This window comes from Candoia aspera, chromosome 2 (genome assembly GCF_035149785.1).
Source record: "Candoia aspera isolate rCanAsp1 chromosome 2, rCanAsp1.hap2, whole genome shotgun sequence".
In the NCBI taxonomy this organism is placed as follows: Eukaryota; Metazoa; Chordata; class Lepidosauria; order Squamata; family Boidae; genus Candoia; species Candoia aspera.
This window is the reverse complement of record NC_086154.1, coordinates 133,674,633-133,692,244: the sequence shown is the minus strand read 5'-3', so window position 1 is coordinate 133,692,244 and position 17,612 is coordinate 133,674,633. Positions and strand designations below refer to the sequence as shown.

The following is a 17,612-nucleotide window of genomic DNA, read 5'->3' as shown; positions in this document are numbered from 1 at the left end:
TATTTGGTCTTTATGAAACTCTCAGCTTGAACTCCAGTTAATTAAAGCCTTGAAATTTAGCTGTAGTCTGATAGCCAAAGATGATCAGGAATTCCATGCTGGGAAACAGAGCACCCTGACCTTTCCCTGTGCCCACGCTGGCAAACGTGAGAGGGATGGAGATTTTTGCCCCTCCTCCACCAGTCCAAGTAGGCTAGTACTTTTTTTTCCAGGGTCTTAACTCTCACCCCTGAGTCAACACATCTCAGAAGAGCTGAACTGGGGGCATAAGAGGCCCTGGTTCAGTGGCAGGTTAGAAAAAGGCTTCACTTTGGGGCCCGTGAAAACCTGATGCCAGACTTGCATAGACAGCGGTTTGCCTAGAACAGCCTTTCTCAACCTTCTGACCCTGGAGGAACCCTTGAAATATTTTTCAGGCCTCAGGGAACCCCTGCACATTCAGGCTCAAATATAGGCCAGAAGTTACAAAATTATTATATTCGTTTCCTGGGTAGGCCTGTATATATGCATTAACAGTGTTCTTAAAACTAAAAAGAAAGAATGGAACTTACCTCTTTAATGTGGAGTTGCCCGAATTTGAAATAATTTTTTAAATAAATCGTGATCTCCCAGGGAATCCCTAATGACCTCTCGTGGAACCCTGGTTGAGAAACCCTGGCCTAGAGGTATTAGTGATTGAAGGGGAGAATGGCAGGCCTGTATTGTTTGAAATGCAATCCAAAGGCATCCTCAATTATCATAAGCATTTTAACTGATTAGTCAGTTAAATCTGCATGAGGTTAAATATATTTCAGGAGCATTTTTTTTCTTTACCGATAAAGTACGTTTATCCTGCAAGAAGAGGGGAAATGCCTTGCATGCAGCTATGCCCTGATCTGTGCGAGATCAGACTACTTGTCCATCTAAGCTTAATAGTAGGCAATGAGGTCATTTTCAGGTATTTTTAATTTCAATTCAGCCACTTCTACCAGCATGGTCAATGGCAGGGGATTATGGGAGTTGTGGTCCAAAACAACTGGAGACAATCAGGTTGCCTACCATTGATGAAACTCATCATTGTCTACTCTGACTGACAGGCAGTTCTCCAGGATCTGAGAGAGCTTTCCCATCACCTATTACTTGCTTCTTCTTGAAAAATGGAGGGGATTGAACCTTGGATGGTGTGCATGAAAACATATGCCCTACCATTGAACTTTGAAACTTCCACTTTCTTTTCAGATAATGCTTACCATCTGCTGCTTCTGAACAAACTTGCGTGATATATAGGCATGTGTGTCCATGCATATAAAAACTGCTGCTGGATTAACTCAGACCTATTTCTAGCTGAATTAATATTTTTCAGCCAATTAATGTAACCAAATATCACAGCCCTATCTATCTATCTATCTATCTACCTATCTACCTACCTACCTACCTACCTACCAACCATTTGCTGGCTCTTATCACTTGATCCCTCTGGTCCTTCCCTGTGGCTCTCTCACACTCCTTCCATGAAATAGCCTGTAACTGTGATGGATACTCAATATTTGTACAATTTCACTCAACAATGTGGACAAATTCAATCTGAGCCTGACATTAATTGACAAGGTTTTGGGAAGAAAAAAACTGTAAACTTCCCTGAGCCACTGGATAACCAGGAAAGGGTCTACATAAAAATAAATATACAAGAAAAAGAGGCTTTATCTGCTACTGCTTCTTGGTGCACTGACACAAAGCTAGAATTTATTGTATCTGCTACTCGGGCACCCATGAAAGGAGAGAGTTGCCATAAATCAAGGGCGTGAAACTTGTGCTTCTCTAAATATTGTTAGCTTATCCTTGCCATCCATTCTTTCCTATTACTCATGCTGACTAAAGCTGGTGGGAACTGGAATCTAACACCATCCAGAAGGTGATGGGTTCTCCAACCCCAAAGTCTTACTTTGCAAGGGAACCAATGGACTAGAAGTAGCTTCTAGAACTGCTTTTAGGACCATGGAGCCCAAGTACATACATGTAAAGCGGGGGTCCCCAAACTCTTCAGCTCATCAACCCCTTCATGAAGTTTCAGATTGTTCATCGACCCCAAACATTCATTATATGAAAATAATTTCATAAATGCTACTTTAACAAATAGCATTATGAATAATAGCAGCAGCAGCAGCAGCAACAATGGATAGTCCCATCAACCCTTAGGGATCGATAGTGACCACTCTGGCGAACCCTGATGTAAAGGGTAGATTATTTCCTACAATGCCTCTGGGACTGCACCTCTGGTTTTACTGAGGCAAACCAATCTTGCCTGCAGTCCTCAGTGGTGGCTAAAACAAATGCCTGCTCTCTTGTAAATAACAGGACAGGTAAAAAAAATTGGAGTTCTCTTTCCATTGTGAATTTCTGATAGGTGGTGATTGAATCTTGGTTATCTCCAGACTTCAGATTCCAAAATCTGCTAATCTCCACTGTTGTTAAATGACCTTTAGATTACTGTTAAGAATTGGAACAGGGGAACCTGGGGCCCTGTGGGTGTTGATATACCAGCATCTCACTGCTGGCCATGCAGAGTTCAGCTGCTGGGACTTGTGGTTCAGGAATATCTGGATGCACTTGGTTTCTCCATTCTAGACGAGAGCAAACTGAAAGAATTCAAAGCACCAAAGAAGAAACTCTGTTTGAATGTATCCTGTGCAGCAAACCCAAGACATGCTGGCTGGGAGCACAGAACGCACACTTAATTGGGCTGCCAAGCTAAGCCCGTTTCTGGTTTACACAGTACACTGAACAATGAACTAACCAAACAGACTGGAGTCACACAACACAACATGGAATTGCTAAGCCTTCCCTGCCAAAAAACAGTAACAGCAAAACCAACCGCCCCCCAAACCCACAACTAAATGAGGTTAAAAGTTGTACAAATACAATTGCTATATTTTTAAGTGATCTTTTAAAATCTGTTGTGCAAAATCCAAGCTACAAGTAACTGTTCGGTGAACAACATTAATGAGAGCTATATCAAATCTTTGGAAGGAAACAGCCAATACAGAGATGGCAGCAATGCAGCAGCAGGCCCTACAGTACAGACATGCCACCACATTGGTATTCCACAACCACTTCCAATTGTCATCAAGCTGGCAACTTTGTTAATGCCATAATTGTGACACTGGCAGCATTCCTCCATGTTCAATTCAGACATCCTTGGTCATGGCAACAGTCAGCCACATCTCTGAATGACTAATACATGTCTTCAGAAACTGAAATGAACCATGGACAGTTTAGTAAGCATTAGACAAGATCCCCTGCGTTATAATTGACATATTTCTAGAGTTCACTTCTGCTGGACAAAAAAATGATGTGAACTTTCTGCATATTAGTTCCTAGCTTCTAAAAAGTGAGAAATTGAGCTTTCCTGTGGATTTGCCCCCCCTCTGATTGGGGAATTGAAGAAAAGAGGCAAGCCAGCTTTTCTCTTCCCCACCCCCAGTCTGCCATACACTACCCATACATGTTATTACTCCAATTTATGCCATACTATTCTGCTCATTTTTACCCCTACTCATTTGTCATTTAGCTTGCAATCATGACTCATAACACTTTATGACATCTAACCAACTAACACTGTGCAACACTGCGAGAAAGCACGTGAGTGAGAGGTACAGTATCAGCTCTGTTGGTTTGCCTTTGAAAGAATTAGGTTCTTTCTCCTTTCATAGCATATTTCAGCAAATACCTTCTTATACTTAAGATCTGAAAGTGTGGGAGTGCTTTGATGATCTCAATTTGACCCTTCCCAGATACCTAGCCTCTTCAGAAACATTTAGTCTATTTACCAGCTGTGCCTAAGGGAAGGTCAATAGGAGACGGTTGGATTGGCCTTTGCCCCCACCAAGGAAGTATTCCTGCTCTAGGATCAGAAGAAAGGGAATAACATTGAAATCTTGCATCTACTAGTTCGTTTACTCATAAGTGGAGGGATAAAAAGGTTTTGGCTGAGAAAGATGAAAACTTGAGGGACTGAATCCCCCCTCCCCCATTACAATATTTTACTATCTATCCTAAAAACTGCATTGCTCCTGGTCTGGGAGGGAGGGGAGAGAACAACCTGTAAATCTGCAGATTTTTGAAGTCTGTCAGAACTCATTTCAGTACAGCAGCACAGTAAGTCATCAAGAGTCTAGAAGTACCAGATCATTGTTCTATGTAGCCTCCCGCACACACACTGGTGGCTCATTCCCTTCCTTCCATCTCCTCCCTCCCCACACATACATTGTGTGCTTGAGTATTGCATTATTGCTATTCTATCCTTTGCTGCCACAATTTTAATATTCATGCTGAAGGAGAATGTTCAGTAGTTTGAGAACATCTTAATTGCAGTGCAGCTATGCAACTTTCAGGACACTGAATTTGACAGATTTCAAAAGGATAAATAGTCTAAAGAAGGGGGGAGATTCTGTTGTTGCTTTTTAGGGGAAAAAGAAACAAAAGCACAAATGGGTGATGCAACTGCCTGTTAACACAGACCTAGCTAAACTTTTACAGTTCTGACCAGATGTGCATATTGAAAAATATATTCTGCCTTTACAACAATAAATTGAGTAATACAGAATCAATCCAAAACCATCCTTACACAATCTGATGCTCTCCAGAGCCAACGGGGTTATCCCCAATCATGTTACACAGCATTGGTCCTCCAGTGATGATGATAATACAATGATGCCTCAAATGCAAATGCTTAGGGTGGGGTTGCCAGGCTACCCACCAATATATGAAACAGGTCAGGAAGCATTTTCTGTTGAAGATATCTAGCATGCAACAGCATTAAATGACATGGACTTTTTTCCTCATACAATCTGTTCTCATCTACATTATTAAAACATTTCTTAATTCATCCAGAATATAGTTAAGATCAGGAGGCACTGTAAAAATAACAGGGAAGTTGAGGAAAGAAAATGGCTGGAGGGGAACTGGAGAAATAGGTACATAGGTAGAATTCATTGAGATAGCAAAGGAGAGAAAGCAAAACAACGGGTTTACACAAATTGAGTCTCCTTAAAGTGGTTCACAAGCATTCAATTATCCAGCCACTAGCCTAAAACCCACTCCTGATTTCAGAACAATAGACAGAGATGCTGAGAACGCTACAGCTACAGAGGTGGTGCCAATTCCAGCTCTACGGATTTCTAGGCAAACCTTTGCCATCATTGAACCTCAGTGATGAAAGGAGAACCAGGAATGTAGACAATACAGAGCAGGAGAGAAAAGAAGGTTCAAACATATTCATCACCAAACTTGAGAGATCAAGCTACATTCCAGGGAATCGGGGATATGGATATTCCACTTAGCTCCGTCCACAACTGGAGTGATTGTGGCATGGGGAGAGGTCACAGAACTTGCCTTCTCCCATATTATTCAAGGGCCTCCTATCAGCACATCCAAGTTTCTTGATGGGAGGACTTTAATTTCCTGGACCGGCTGCTTGCCTGCTCCCCTTAATAAGTCTCTAACCACCCCATGGGCTGCCCAGTCTTTTAGAGCCTTCCTTCAACACCAAAGGCTTCAGCTGCCCTTCAACAAAGCACCTCTGCTGCTCAATTGGGACTAGGTTTCTCTTCTGCCCGACCCACCAGTTACGCTTGTATCTTTCCCATCCAGGAGCTCCACCCTCTCCTCCCTCACTCAAACTCTCTCCCATACCTGCTTCCAAACGAAGGAGTCTGTATTGTTCTGATACCAAGAGATCACCAGGTGAAGGACAGCCAGCAAGGCTCCAGCCAGCACTGCCACCCGCATGCGCACGGGCAGAAGGGTGTAGATGATGTAGATGAAGAAGATGCTCCACCAGACCCCCTCGGAGGCACTCCGCGGCGAGACCTGAAGGGTGCCCAGAGCCTGCACGCCACAGAGCGCCGCAATTACCAGGTAGTTCACCACCCACATGCAGTTCTGGTGGAAGCCAGTCCGGTTGCAGAGGACCATGAGGGACAGGAAGAGGGCAGCAGCCACGGCAAGGGCAGTGGTGTAGGACACATTGGGAGTGCCAGGCACACAGTGGAAGAGCAGCATGATGCCACAAGCTAGCACCAGGACGCCCATCAGCACCGTCAACGAACTCTGGTTCATCTGGAAGAAGTAGCGCTGGTAGAGGCGCTCCAACTTGGCTGAGCGGAAGCGCTTAGAGCGGAACACTTGCAGGAGGCGCCAGCCACAGTCGCTGGCAGACAGCCCCTTGGCCTCGCCCCCCGCGCCGCCACCACCATCCTCAAACCCCAGGTCCACAGCTTTGAGCCCCAACTCTCCGGTCCCAGAACCAGGCAGAAGTGACGGCGGCTGCTTCCTGCCATAATGGTCTTCCTGCCACGAACAGTTCAGCCCCAGCGCCCCACTGCCTCTGCGCTCCAGCTCTTGGTCCTGCAGGCAGCTCATGTAGCGTGGGCCACAAAGTGCCGGGCGATGGCGCTTGGGCCCATTGCGCTCCCCCCAAGCAGTCTTCCGCTCGTCCACCTTGGGCACCAGGATGCCACTAAACCAGGACATACTGTGGGAAAAGGGAAAAGAGTTAGGAGACGCTTTTGAAAGAAGACCTCTTCTCTCCAAGAGGACAAGGTGCACACCACTTCCCAAAGAGTTTAACAGGTGGAACAGCTTCCTGCACAGGACTCATGCCCTGGAGATGTGGAACTGGGTGAGAAGGATCCTGTTCCCCTGCAGAGTCCAGGCATTTTGAGCGCATGAAGGCCTGGGAACCAGCAGACCAGCTGCCTTCCTTCTCTGCGGAATGTTTTCAGCTGACGCTATTTGACTCAGAGCACAAGAACAGTGACCGGGGAGGAAAGACAAGACTGGAGTGGCAGAGACACAGCCAGGGGGAACACAACCCAGGATGGCAGGGAGAGGGAAGGCCCTGCCAAATGCAGGATTCTGGGCAAAGAGCATCAGGAGATTCTACAGAGCATAGTTTTAAGACTTGTTAAGAAAAATGCTTCTGTCCTGGGATACGACTCTGCAGAGGACTTTGAAACAACAGTGCACATCCCTGTCAGCTTCACCCATTCTGCCTTGGGAAAGCCCCAGTACCTGGAAGAGCCCTAGGAACAGGGCGCAATGAGGCGACATGAGTCTCCGTAAGGGAGCACCATCTGCATCAGGCTCCTTACTTCCTCTTCATCAAGCTGAGTCTGCAACCTGCGGGAAGAAGACATGCTGTCAGCTGGTCACTCATTGGTTTCCATTCCGTGGCTGAAGCACCAACTGTACTGATTCTGCAGCTCTCTGGATCTCAAAGCTAGTTTTTCCTTCCTTACACCCTCTTTGCACATTTCCTTCCCATTTCAGCCCAGGCACTTTTGAACTGACAGCTTGCTTCCTTCATATCCAAACAGACATTTCCACAAAGAATTATGTATTATTATGTATTATGTATAACTTATGTATTCTGTCCTTCCCCACCTTCCACATACCTACACTCATAATTTGCTCCAGGAGATATACTGTACGCTAAGTAAAATAATATGGATTACATTCCTTGCAACAAGTATATCATTAAGAAAATGATTCTCTGATAAACAATGAATTCACCTAACTACCAGGATACTGGAGGTCCTAATTTTTTTTTCAGCCTTACTTGGAACAAGTAAGCTGCCACTAGTAGCAGCTACCTAGTTTATCATCCTCCACTACCCTGGGTAGAATCCATACAGCCAGCCAACAATAGCTGTACATCCAGTGGTTGCTCCAGTAACAAAAGTTATCAGTATGCTAATGTTATCTTAATCTAGAAGGACAGTTCTCAACACTCCAACCCAATTTAAGCAATGTCCCTGCATTCAACCTTAATAATGTAGTCAAACACTGTGTACTACCTTGACCCCTAAATCTCCTTCGCATGGTCTAAAGAGGATTTGGGCAGAGATCCTACCTTATCTCCATTTCTAGGGCCTACCTAGTCTTTCAGCATATGGAGTTCTTTTGGTGGAAACTTAAAGACTGAGGAGGTAGGGGCAGCATGCATGGACCTGTAGTCCTTGAAAGACTCTGGGCTTTAGGACAGGCCAGATACAGGATGAAGAATAGAATTATGGGGCTAAATAGAAGCTGGGTTCATACAACCCAATTATTAAACCCATTTGGGGGGTTGGCACAACACACTGAACCATCGGTTAACCAAATGAGCTGGGTCTGCAGTGCAGGCTAAACCAACCTAAAAAAAACCTCCACAACCAAGATTGAAATTAACCAAGCTTAGCATGTGGTATGTGAACGCAACTGCTACATTCTTAGCTGATTTGGTTAACTGTGCTGTGTGAACCCAGCAACAACAGAAATGGCTTGAGTCTTAAGGGCTGAAATCAGAGGGGCTTGAAACATTCTTCATTCCATGGAGAAAATGGCCATCATTAAATTCCTGTGGAGAAGGCCCTATTCTACACAGCTAGCATTCATCAACAGCTTTGAAGAAAGCTTTGGTCATCCAAAATATGATTATAATCATAACCCAAGTAGCACAGAGAAGGTTTAGAGAAGACAAGGTTGAGTAGGACTGATTGACAGGAGGACCAAGTTCTCAATTCCTCAGGTCCAAAGGCTCATGAGACAAGCATTCTATTACACAGTAAAGACCAAGAAAGGGGCATGAAGACACACAGAGAAAGACTCAAGGCAGCTACTGTTTTAACCTGAAAGGAAGACTAGTCCCCCCCACCCCACCCATGTACCTTTGAAACAGAAGGGTTATCTTCGTTGCACTGAGAATATAGTAGTGCACACAGATAGAGTTTTAATTTCTAGGGTGATGCCATCTTAAATTTAGGATCATCTTCCTTCTGAAGCCACTACTGACAAGAAGCACTCCAAAAAGGGCTCTCCAACCTGTGTGCCTTCACTTTTCTCACAGAAACAAATTGTTACCACTTATTCCCATTGAAAAAAGGAGAGGGTGAGTGTACAGTAAATTGTCAGCCCTGTCCAAACAACAGATGGACTGGCCTTTAATGAGTGTAATTACAGAAAAATAAATTTACTAATACCTGCAGTAAATCTCCTGTTCATAAAAGGCAAGCCCATTTTCCCAACATACCAGGCTAGAAGAGATAACTAAGCCAATTAGAGCCTTCTTCAACCTGGGCATCTTTCAGATAAGTAGGTTTCAGTTTTCAACAAGGGCTGTGTTCTCTGGGAATTCTGGGAGTTGAAGTCCACAAAACAGAAACATTACCTGGCTGGGAAGGTGGTTTGTGATATAAATATGGAGTCCAGAAGATACCAAGACTCCTCCCTACCCCATCTTCCTCACTTGCTAGCTCATCTGACCTTTGCAACAAAGAGCAGCAACCAGAGGTGAAAGGGACCTTATACTTACAGCTCTACGAATATTCAACTGCTTACCCCTGGGGTTCTCAAGCTATGGACAGAGACGCCCCAGGAAGTCACAAGCAACTTTTGCCGGCAAAACTGGAGCACTGTCAAAACTCAACTCCTGCTTTGCTTCAACAAGCCCAACCAAGAGTAAAGCCTGATTGTGTTCTGAGATCCATCCAAACTGTGCCAAATCACCGCCATTTTGTTATTTAGTTTTATTCACAAGGAGTGGTCACACCATTTATCATTTTCAGGGGTATAATACGGCAGGATTAGCTGGGAAGGCCTGGATCAGTTCCTTAAACTGATAGGCCTGGATTAGCTCCTTAAACTGATAACTCAAGTCTCCTTATTTTGTGTCCACATTCTTCTCTGAGTTCCAGAAAGTTTACCCCAGTGTGTGACCAAATGCATTTTGAAGTTGTGCATTCATGTGAAGGGGAGAACATCTCCCAGCATGGTCCCTTTCAGCAGCCTAACTTGCAATTCAGTGTGAAACCAAACTGGAATAGTTTTCTCCTTTCAAACTCTATTTGTCTTGACTGTCAGCCAAAACCAGGGCTGGTTTTAGCTCCAGCCACTTCAGAGAGTGATTCCAACACATTTCACAAAACTGTTATCTGCATCTATCCTGGGAGATGGGGACATCACCATTCTACCACAGGCACTTGGGGAACACATCAGAACACAGCCCCTCTTCCTGTCCCCTCTGAGCCATGACGGAATAACCCCATCCTAGGCCAGCAGGACTGTGGCCAAGTCACCTTCACTGTGGGACACAGCAGCCAAATGGCAGACAAGTACAGCTTTGCGGTAGGCTACAGAGGTAGGCCAGGGGGTGTAGCAAACAGGACGGTGCAGAGAGGAGTGGCAGTTTCAAGCTTTGGGAGAGAAGAATGGCCACAGCTAAATAACACTAAAATAGCACATCTCAGAATATAGTTTTCTCAGCAAGGGTATGTCGCTCCACCAAATGTAGAAAAATTCATAAATGATACAATAAGAATACCAACAGTGATTGAACTGCAACAGTATCTGGCTGGGCTCGGCATGGTTTCAGAGGGAGAGAGAGAGAAATTTAGTGATTAGGGTATTAGATGGGCTTGGGTAGACCCAGTCTCCACTGGACTGTGAAGCTGATTTGGGGCCAATCTACTTCACAGGGCTGTCCTTGTGGGGAGACACACAGGTTCACCCACTTCAGCTCTGGGAGGAAAGCCAGGTTACATATGAACAAATAAATAATAAAGTAAGAACATATGCATGCCTTCAGCTGCTCAATATGCACAGTAGTATATGCACAGTAGCCTCTCTCACCCTAAACATCTCTCTCACAAAGTGGCATAGTACACACCCGGCCTGTGAGCAAGTTCCCTAAAGCACAGCAGTGCAGGTTACAGGTCAACATTCTTTCTCTCCCACCCCTCAGGTCCTACTGCCTGGCCATCTGCAATATCCTTTCCTTCACTTGCCCCCCCCTTCCCACACCTTTTTGCAGGAGGCATGTGCAGAACAACCAAAGAACAACCCAGAGGTAGAAAAAGGTGATGGAAAGCCCACCTGTTCCTCCTCCAGGTAAGTAACCAGTCCAGACTGAGAAGCAAAGGAGCTACATACCTTAGGCCCATCTTCTGGACCTAACCATCCCTACTGAGGAATCCCAGAAAAAACAATGGAGGGGGGAACCAGAAACGCAAGGGACAAAAAGAACAGGCAGTACAATTTAGTCACATGTAGGTTCCCCCCCCACCCCATTCAATGAGTTGAATTACTATTCCTGGCCCGATAGCCTAGGCCTTTTCGCCTGTAACGTCCAGATCAGGAGAGAATGGGGGCTTATACGCAGTTGTGTAAAGGCACAACCCCGACAAGCCCATTCAGTCGGGGGCTGCAGCAAGGGAACTTTATTAGGATTGAGCAACTGCTGCACCTAAAGAGGGGCTGGAGCCCGGTGTACAGGTGCGTCCTCACGCCCCTTTCCTTGCAGTCTCCGCAGCTCCTGGCCTGTCAAGCGCCCCACCAAATACGCTTTTGGCGAAGACTCTCCCACCCGCTCGTAGTCCGCCGCCGCCGGCCGCAACCGTCCGAGCCAAGCTCCAGACGGCCTAATACTCCCCCCGCCCCTTCTCGTCCTTTCTCTCTCATCCCTCTCGAGATCAGGCATTTCCCAAAGGCCCGGCCTCTCCAGAACCGCCTGTCCTCCGCCTCAGCTCCAAGGCTCCAGAGGCGCAGGGCGGGCGCCTCTCAGCGAGCTCTCTCGGCTCCTTGCGCGCTTGGCAGCCGCAGCCTGCGCCCGTTCCCCTCCCGCCGTTCCCCTCAATTCACCTCGCAATGCCTGAGCGGTCTCTGGAAAGGCTGGGCCCTCCTCTCGGGGCAGCGGGGAGAAGCAGGCACCGTCCCTGCCCAGCGGATCCTTCTCTGAGCCCTTGCTCTGTGTTTACAGCGTGTCCCCCGCTCTCCGCCTTCGTCTCTTCTCCATTCCTGCCTGCTCGCTCTGGGCCCGTCCCCTCCTCCCGCGTTGTCCAGGGTAAACGCCCTCTAGCCCGGATCCACAAGGCTCGCCCTGCTCCGTGCGCTCCCGACCGGGGATCGCCAAGCGGGAGGCCTTAAAGGCACAAGATCCCTTTTGTCTGCTTCCCTGTGCCCGTTGCGTTGGGATGCGGGGACAGTTGTGGAGGGGTGGCGTGAAGGTGCAGAGAGGAGCCGTGATTCTTGGCAGCGAATGCGCTTGGCAACGGAGTCAGAAGAGGCTGTCCAACGCAGGGGCACCTGCTGCAAACAGACTGGAGGACGGAGGGGAGGCGGGCACCCGTTGGCCCAGTGGCTTTTAGCTTACTCCCCGCTGTGGGTGATTGATTTCGTCGGCTTAGAAGCAAAAACGGGCGCTTGCCCTCAACCTGGTTTCCTGGGGATATCAAACATCTACCACCTGGATGAAGAACAACCCCATGTCTATAATCATTCTCCGTGTCCTGAGCCATATCCTTCAATCACAGATGGAGCTTTCAGAATGGGGCCTCTTCCCTGCCCTTGCATTTTTCTAGTATAAAGGAGGCATACAATCCAAACTAAGTGATCCCCAAAATGTCAGTTAGTGAGGTGGGGAGGATTTAAGCGTTGGCTTTGCTCTGTGGCCACCTGTTGATTTTGTCTCCTAACTAGAAAGAAGTTTGCTCTTTTTTTCTATGCACATACATGTACCAAATACCCACCCCACAACTGGCTGTAAGTCTGTTCTGTCTGGGGTTAACAGATCTAGGCTACAAAAATTCAGACTGCCAAAATATCTGGTAGCCCCAGTTCTAACTCTCTGGCAAGACCCGAGTATTCAGGGACATTTGACCTTGGGAATGAGGCCAAGGGGTTAAGAAGCGGCCTGCCGACAAGCGCTGCCATTGGCTCAGGAGAGCCCGGTCGGGTGGAGTGCCAGTTTGTGCCCCTGCTGGAGGGGCTGCAGCAAACGCTTCCAGGAAAAAGGATGGCTGCTGCCCAGAGGAGAGCGGTGGGGGACAAGCCCCAAAACTTGAACTCTCACTCCTGGTGACCCCCTCAATTTGTGCTTGCGAGGGGGAAGGCAAAGGCTGTTCTCCAGAGCCCGGGCAGGGAGTGAGGTTATTAACCTGAGGGGAGCCCAGTGGTGCTTCGGGAGGGGGCCGTGGAGGCAGCTGGCGGAGTCTTTTCAGGGCAGGTTTGAGGGGTCCTTCTTCCGCTGCAGCCGCCTCCCTGTCTTGCTTGCTGCCGGGTGGGCAGGGGTAGCCCCCAGACCCGCCACCCCTCTGGCTTCCAGGCTGGCTGGCTATGGAATAAGGCCAACCCATCTCCTTAACAGAGTGACTTACTAAAGCACTCTTTGGGAGTGATTATCCCAGACTCAAGAGGCCTGTGCTTCCCCTGGGCCTTCTTGATTTGCTTCTCCCCAGGCAAGAAACATTGGGAAGGGGGTGCTAATGAATTAATTGATTCCAGTGTCTTTGTCCTAGTGTTCCATTGCATCATATTTCGTGTCATGGGGATTTGGGGTGGGTATCATGTGATGGTTTTAACTCTTTCTGAACTGGAAGCCCGAACATAACCAAATCCTCAAACAGCAGGTTTATTTTTTCTTTCTTTGGCATTCTTGTTGGTAGAAATCTTCACAAACTCTTCCCTGCCATTCTCCTTTCTAATTCTGAAAAATAATGCCATGAATTGTCAGTTTGGCTGGTATAAAAGTGTTTGCAAAAGGCAAGTTTCTACTTTCTATTTGTTCTGGATCTGATGAGCAAAGGGTAGAATATTTTAATCTTTCTAGAACCCTTGGGACTTCATAAGCATCCCCTCAGAGGTTCTACAAAATTTTACTTTCACCCACTTCACTTTCCTCTTGCCTTTCCCATCTCGTGGCTACAGGTAACACACAGCCTGGTTGAAACTTACCTGATTTATTTTGAAACTTTAAATCCCTCAGTGTTGAATGTTCACAATCCATTTTTATTTAGGTGTTGTATTCACTAGCAACTAAGGCCATGATGTTATCCTCACTTACTTTGGAGAAAGCTCTACCAGAATCAATGAGAATTCTCTCTCTGGAAATATGGATATGATTCTGCTGAGAATTAATTTGTTTTTATATGTGGAGATAGTGGGGTTTCTATATTATTATTATACAGAACAATGTGAAATCACAGCTGCCAATCCTTTAGTTGGTGTTGGCCTTCGGTCACACTGAGTTCTTCCCAAGCGCCTAGGAGGTCATAATGTATCAGCATGGTATATGTGCAGATCCAAGCAGTGTGGCCTTTTATAATTGACACATGGAAATTTTGTCAATGCGCAGATATTCTAAGTGCCATCCAAGGTTTTTTGGAGTGACACCCAGTGTACTGATAACCACTGGGACCATCACTGCCTATTATTATTGTTATTGTTGTTGTTGTTGTTATTATTATTATTATTATTTGCATTCAAGTCAGTGTTGATTCCTGGTGACTGCCTGGACAAGACCCTGCAGTTTTCTTAGCATGATTTCAGAAACAGTTTGCCCTTGCCTCCTCCTTCCCAGGGCTGAGAGAGGGAGGGACTGGCCCAAGGTCACCCAGCTGGGTTTGTGCCCAAGGCAGGACTAGAACCTCTCATCACTGTAAGGGTTCTTAAACTCAACTAAAGATTTAACAGAAAAATCATAAAAGTATCAAATATTTTATTCATTTTCAAGATGTCTGTCCCTTCTTTTCTAAGAATTCAAAGCACCTAAGAATAAAATACAATGAAAGCCATTAAACATAATCATTAGAAAAGAAGCAGCAGACCAGAACTAAGGGAAAAACATGAAGAATTGCAGTTTAAATAATTATTAAACATATTCCTATAAATTCATACAGGGATATAAAGAGATGTATTACACAAACCAAAAGGGAGCTAAAAACAGCCTGGAGCACCCAAACTTGTGCAGTCTAGATGTTTTGGTACTAGCAGAATTCCGCCAAAGCATGGACAGGGCTGGCTGGGAATTATGGAAGTTGTAGTCCAAAGACACCTGGGGGGACTGGTTAGGGCTAGCTGTCCTGGAGTATCACAACAAGGAAAGATCAGGCCAAAAGCCATCTTAAGAAGCAAAGTTTTCTAATAATCAAGAAAGGGGTGAGGAAGACTTCCTTATACAGTACATAGAGTTCAGCGCCTGGCACAGCCATTGAAAATACAATACCATCACTATACATAGCGCTTTATAAAACAACAACAGTCCCTGACCCAGTGGGTTTAAAAATCAAACAATTTAAACAAAGCAGAAAATAACCAAAAGAGGAATGGAGATAAAGGCAGAGGTAACATGTTAAGAATGTGCTCATTTTATTTCATATTTATAACCAATTTGTCTTTTCCAAAAGAGCACCAAAATAGCTTTAAAAAACAACAACAACTCAGTTCAGAAGCTTGTAACTGCTGTAATGATGCAACATGTATGGAATGAACTGCTGCCCAAGAGATACTACCAGAATTATTCCATTGACTTTAATTGGACTTTTTCTTTAAAAAGATTTTATATAGGAGGCAAACTGGTAAAGTGATTTGTCTCTGCCCACTCTACTACCCCAGGATGCTCTCTTTCAGCCCAGCTTAACCCAGTCTTTTCTGTGTGGGCAGGTGAGTACAGTTCGCATTCAATTAGAAGAAACTGCTTTAAAAAAGAAAAACAGCCAGCAGCATCTAGCCAGCTTTGGATAGAGGGGTGGAAGGGCTGTCTATGATGTCAAAATGGTGAGCGCAGCTGAGCAGTCAAAGCACCAAGTCTTTTTATTTTATGGTGCATGCCAGTTACATCTGCTATTTGCTACTGCTGACCTGACCCCTCCCCTCTGGATACTTCTGTTTAGGTTATTTCAGAGATACTAAGTAAGGTTAGATTGGCTAGTACTTTGATGAGAGGTCATCAGGAAATCTCAGAGCTATAGGCTAGACTAGGAAGTTGAAAAAACATCCCTCCAAATACAATGGCAGCCACTTCCATAAGACTGCCATAAGATGCATGGACTTGTCCACTCAAACATCTGGAATCAAGCTTGACTCAAGAGAGTCTTTAGCAGAGATGGGGCCAAGAGAGAGCTCCAGATGGAACATATGAAAGGGATAAAATGTCGCATTACCCTACAATGGGTACTTTCATTCATGGTCTTTGCCCTACTCTTGAACTGATGTTGAAGCTGTTGAGATCCCATGCCCTGTATCAGCTGAGCAGATTTATTTCTGGCTCAGTTGTGGTGTATCTCAAACTGCACTTGAAGTGATTCTCCCATCAAGATGCCAGTGCTTTGGAAAGCTTGTGATTAAGCTGGTATCCCACTGATGGGAACTCTTTTGTCATCCCACCTCCAGCTCCAGGACCCAATCCAGCCTCTCCTCCTCCCCCATAGAGTTCAGCCCCCATATTTGAAATGCTGAGATATCAATTAGCACGTTTAAGGATTTGTACCCCACTCTGTAGCAACATTCAGTTTGTTGGAGGGAAAGCTAGAGAAATGTACTGTACTTCAAACATGGACAGGAGAAGAGTACTAAATGAAAACCAGTCTTTAAATTAGCTGATTGGTCAGCTAGAGAGCAGTAATTGGCTTCTGGTCTTCTCAGCAATTTGAAGTTGCAACAATGAAGACAACTTGGAGCAAGCTTCAAATGGGCTTCTGAGGAATTGAGGAACTGAATGCCATGATGTGAAACTACATTGTGGGCTTAAGGGGAGCATAATTATCTGAGGAACTGCGACCCAACTGAAAAGAAAAAGGGAGACCATGGGAGGAGGAACCTTAAATAGTAAGAGAGAGGCTTACTGCCAGGCAGAGCCTCCAAGTTTCAGTTTCCTTGGGGGCTAGATTTTCTCACTGGTATTGGTTGGCCTCTTGTTGATTTATGGAAAAACAACCAGGACAACCTTCCACCAGTGAACTGGGAAGCTTAGTTCTTTACTTGAATTTGAATTTAAAAACTTTTCTTACACTACAGAGAATGATGGAAAGCAATAGCTCTTAGCCTGAGGACAAGCCTTTTAAGAGGTAGGACATATGTTTGGGGGTACAACACAGCAGATTTACACCCAGTTTATGGGTGCAAAACTGATTTATGGAATATGTACCATATATACTATCATACATATTTTGTGTAATGGCTGTGCATTGATGCACCATTACTGAGACCCAGCATCTGCACTGGAGGCCAAGGTGTTTGCTGTCCCAGTGTCTGCATGGTGTTAATAGTGAAGATAGTCCACTTTGCTGTAGGCTGTTTGTCAACTGTGCTGTTTCCTGCCACATTGGAATAAATAGGGTAGCAGATGATTTATAAAAATGCAGAACAGCTGCTAATAGTGTGGGAAACAACATAGTTTGCCTTGCCTGGGCCAGTTTCTCATTGCTGGGCACAAGAGGGTTACTTGGATATGTTACTAAGTCAGCAGTTAATTCCTACTCAAATAAGTGATATCCTGCCCTCTGACCTGAATACTTTTCTACTTAATCCTACCTGAATTAGATTAAGATATGATTATATGGTGAAGATGTGGTGAAAGGACATGTGCTTCAAGGCATTTGAATCTGTTACCATTTTGTGCATTTTAGGACTAAGATTGACACTAGTATTCGAACCATGTGCAGAAGTTGTCCTTGTGCTTAAGCTGAGCTTTCCATGAAGCTTAATTTGGGGTGACTTCTGGTCAAGATATGGTAATATGGTCAGATAGATATTGACATACTCTGGCACTCCCGACCAATATTTTCATCCTGGTAATTATTTAAGAGCTATTTTGTTACTAT

General features: G+C 45.5%; 1 protein-coding gene across 2 annotated transcripts in view; it reads right to left on the bottom strand.

Moving 5' to 3' along the window:
- Positions 1-11,952, bottom strand: part of ADCY6 (adenylate cyclase 6) — a 55,545-nt gene extending 43,593 nt beyond the window's left edge. For both annotated transcript variants that reach the window (XM_063293701.1, XM_063293703.1), the window contains exons 1-3: positions 11,656-11,952; positions 7,051-7,158; positions 5,671-6,511 (exon numbers count right to left, since the gene is read on the bottom strand). In XM_063293701.1, coding sequence (XP_063149771.1) covers positions 5,671-6,510 — 840 coding nt within the window. In that variant the 5' untranslated portion in view covers position 6,511; positions 7,051-7,158; positions 11,656-11,952. The remainder of the gene's footprint in view (positions 1-5,670; positions 6,512-7,050; positions 7,159-11,655) is intronic.
- Between the last annotated feature and the right edge of the window lie 5,660 nt (positions 11,953-17,612).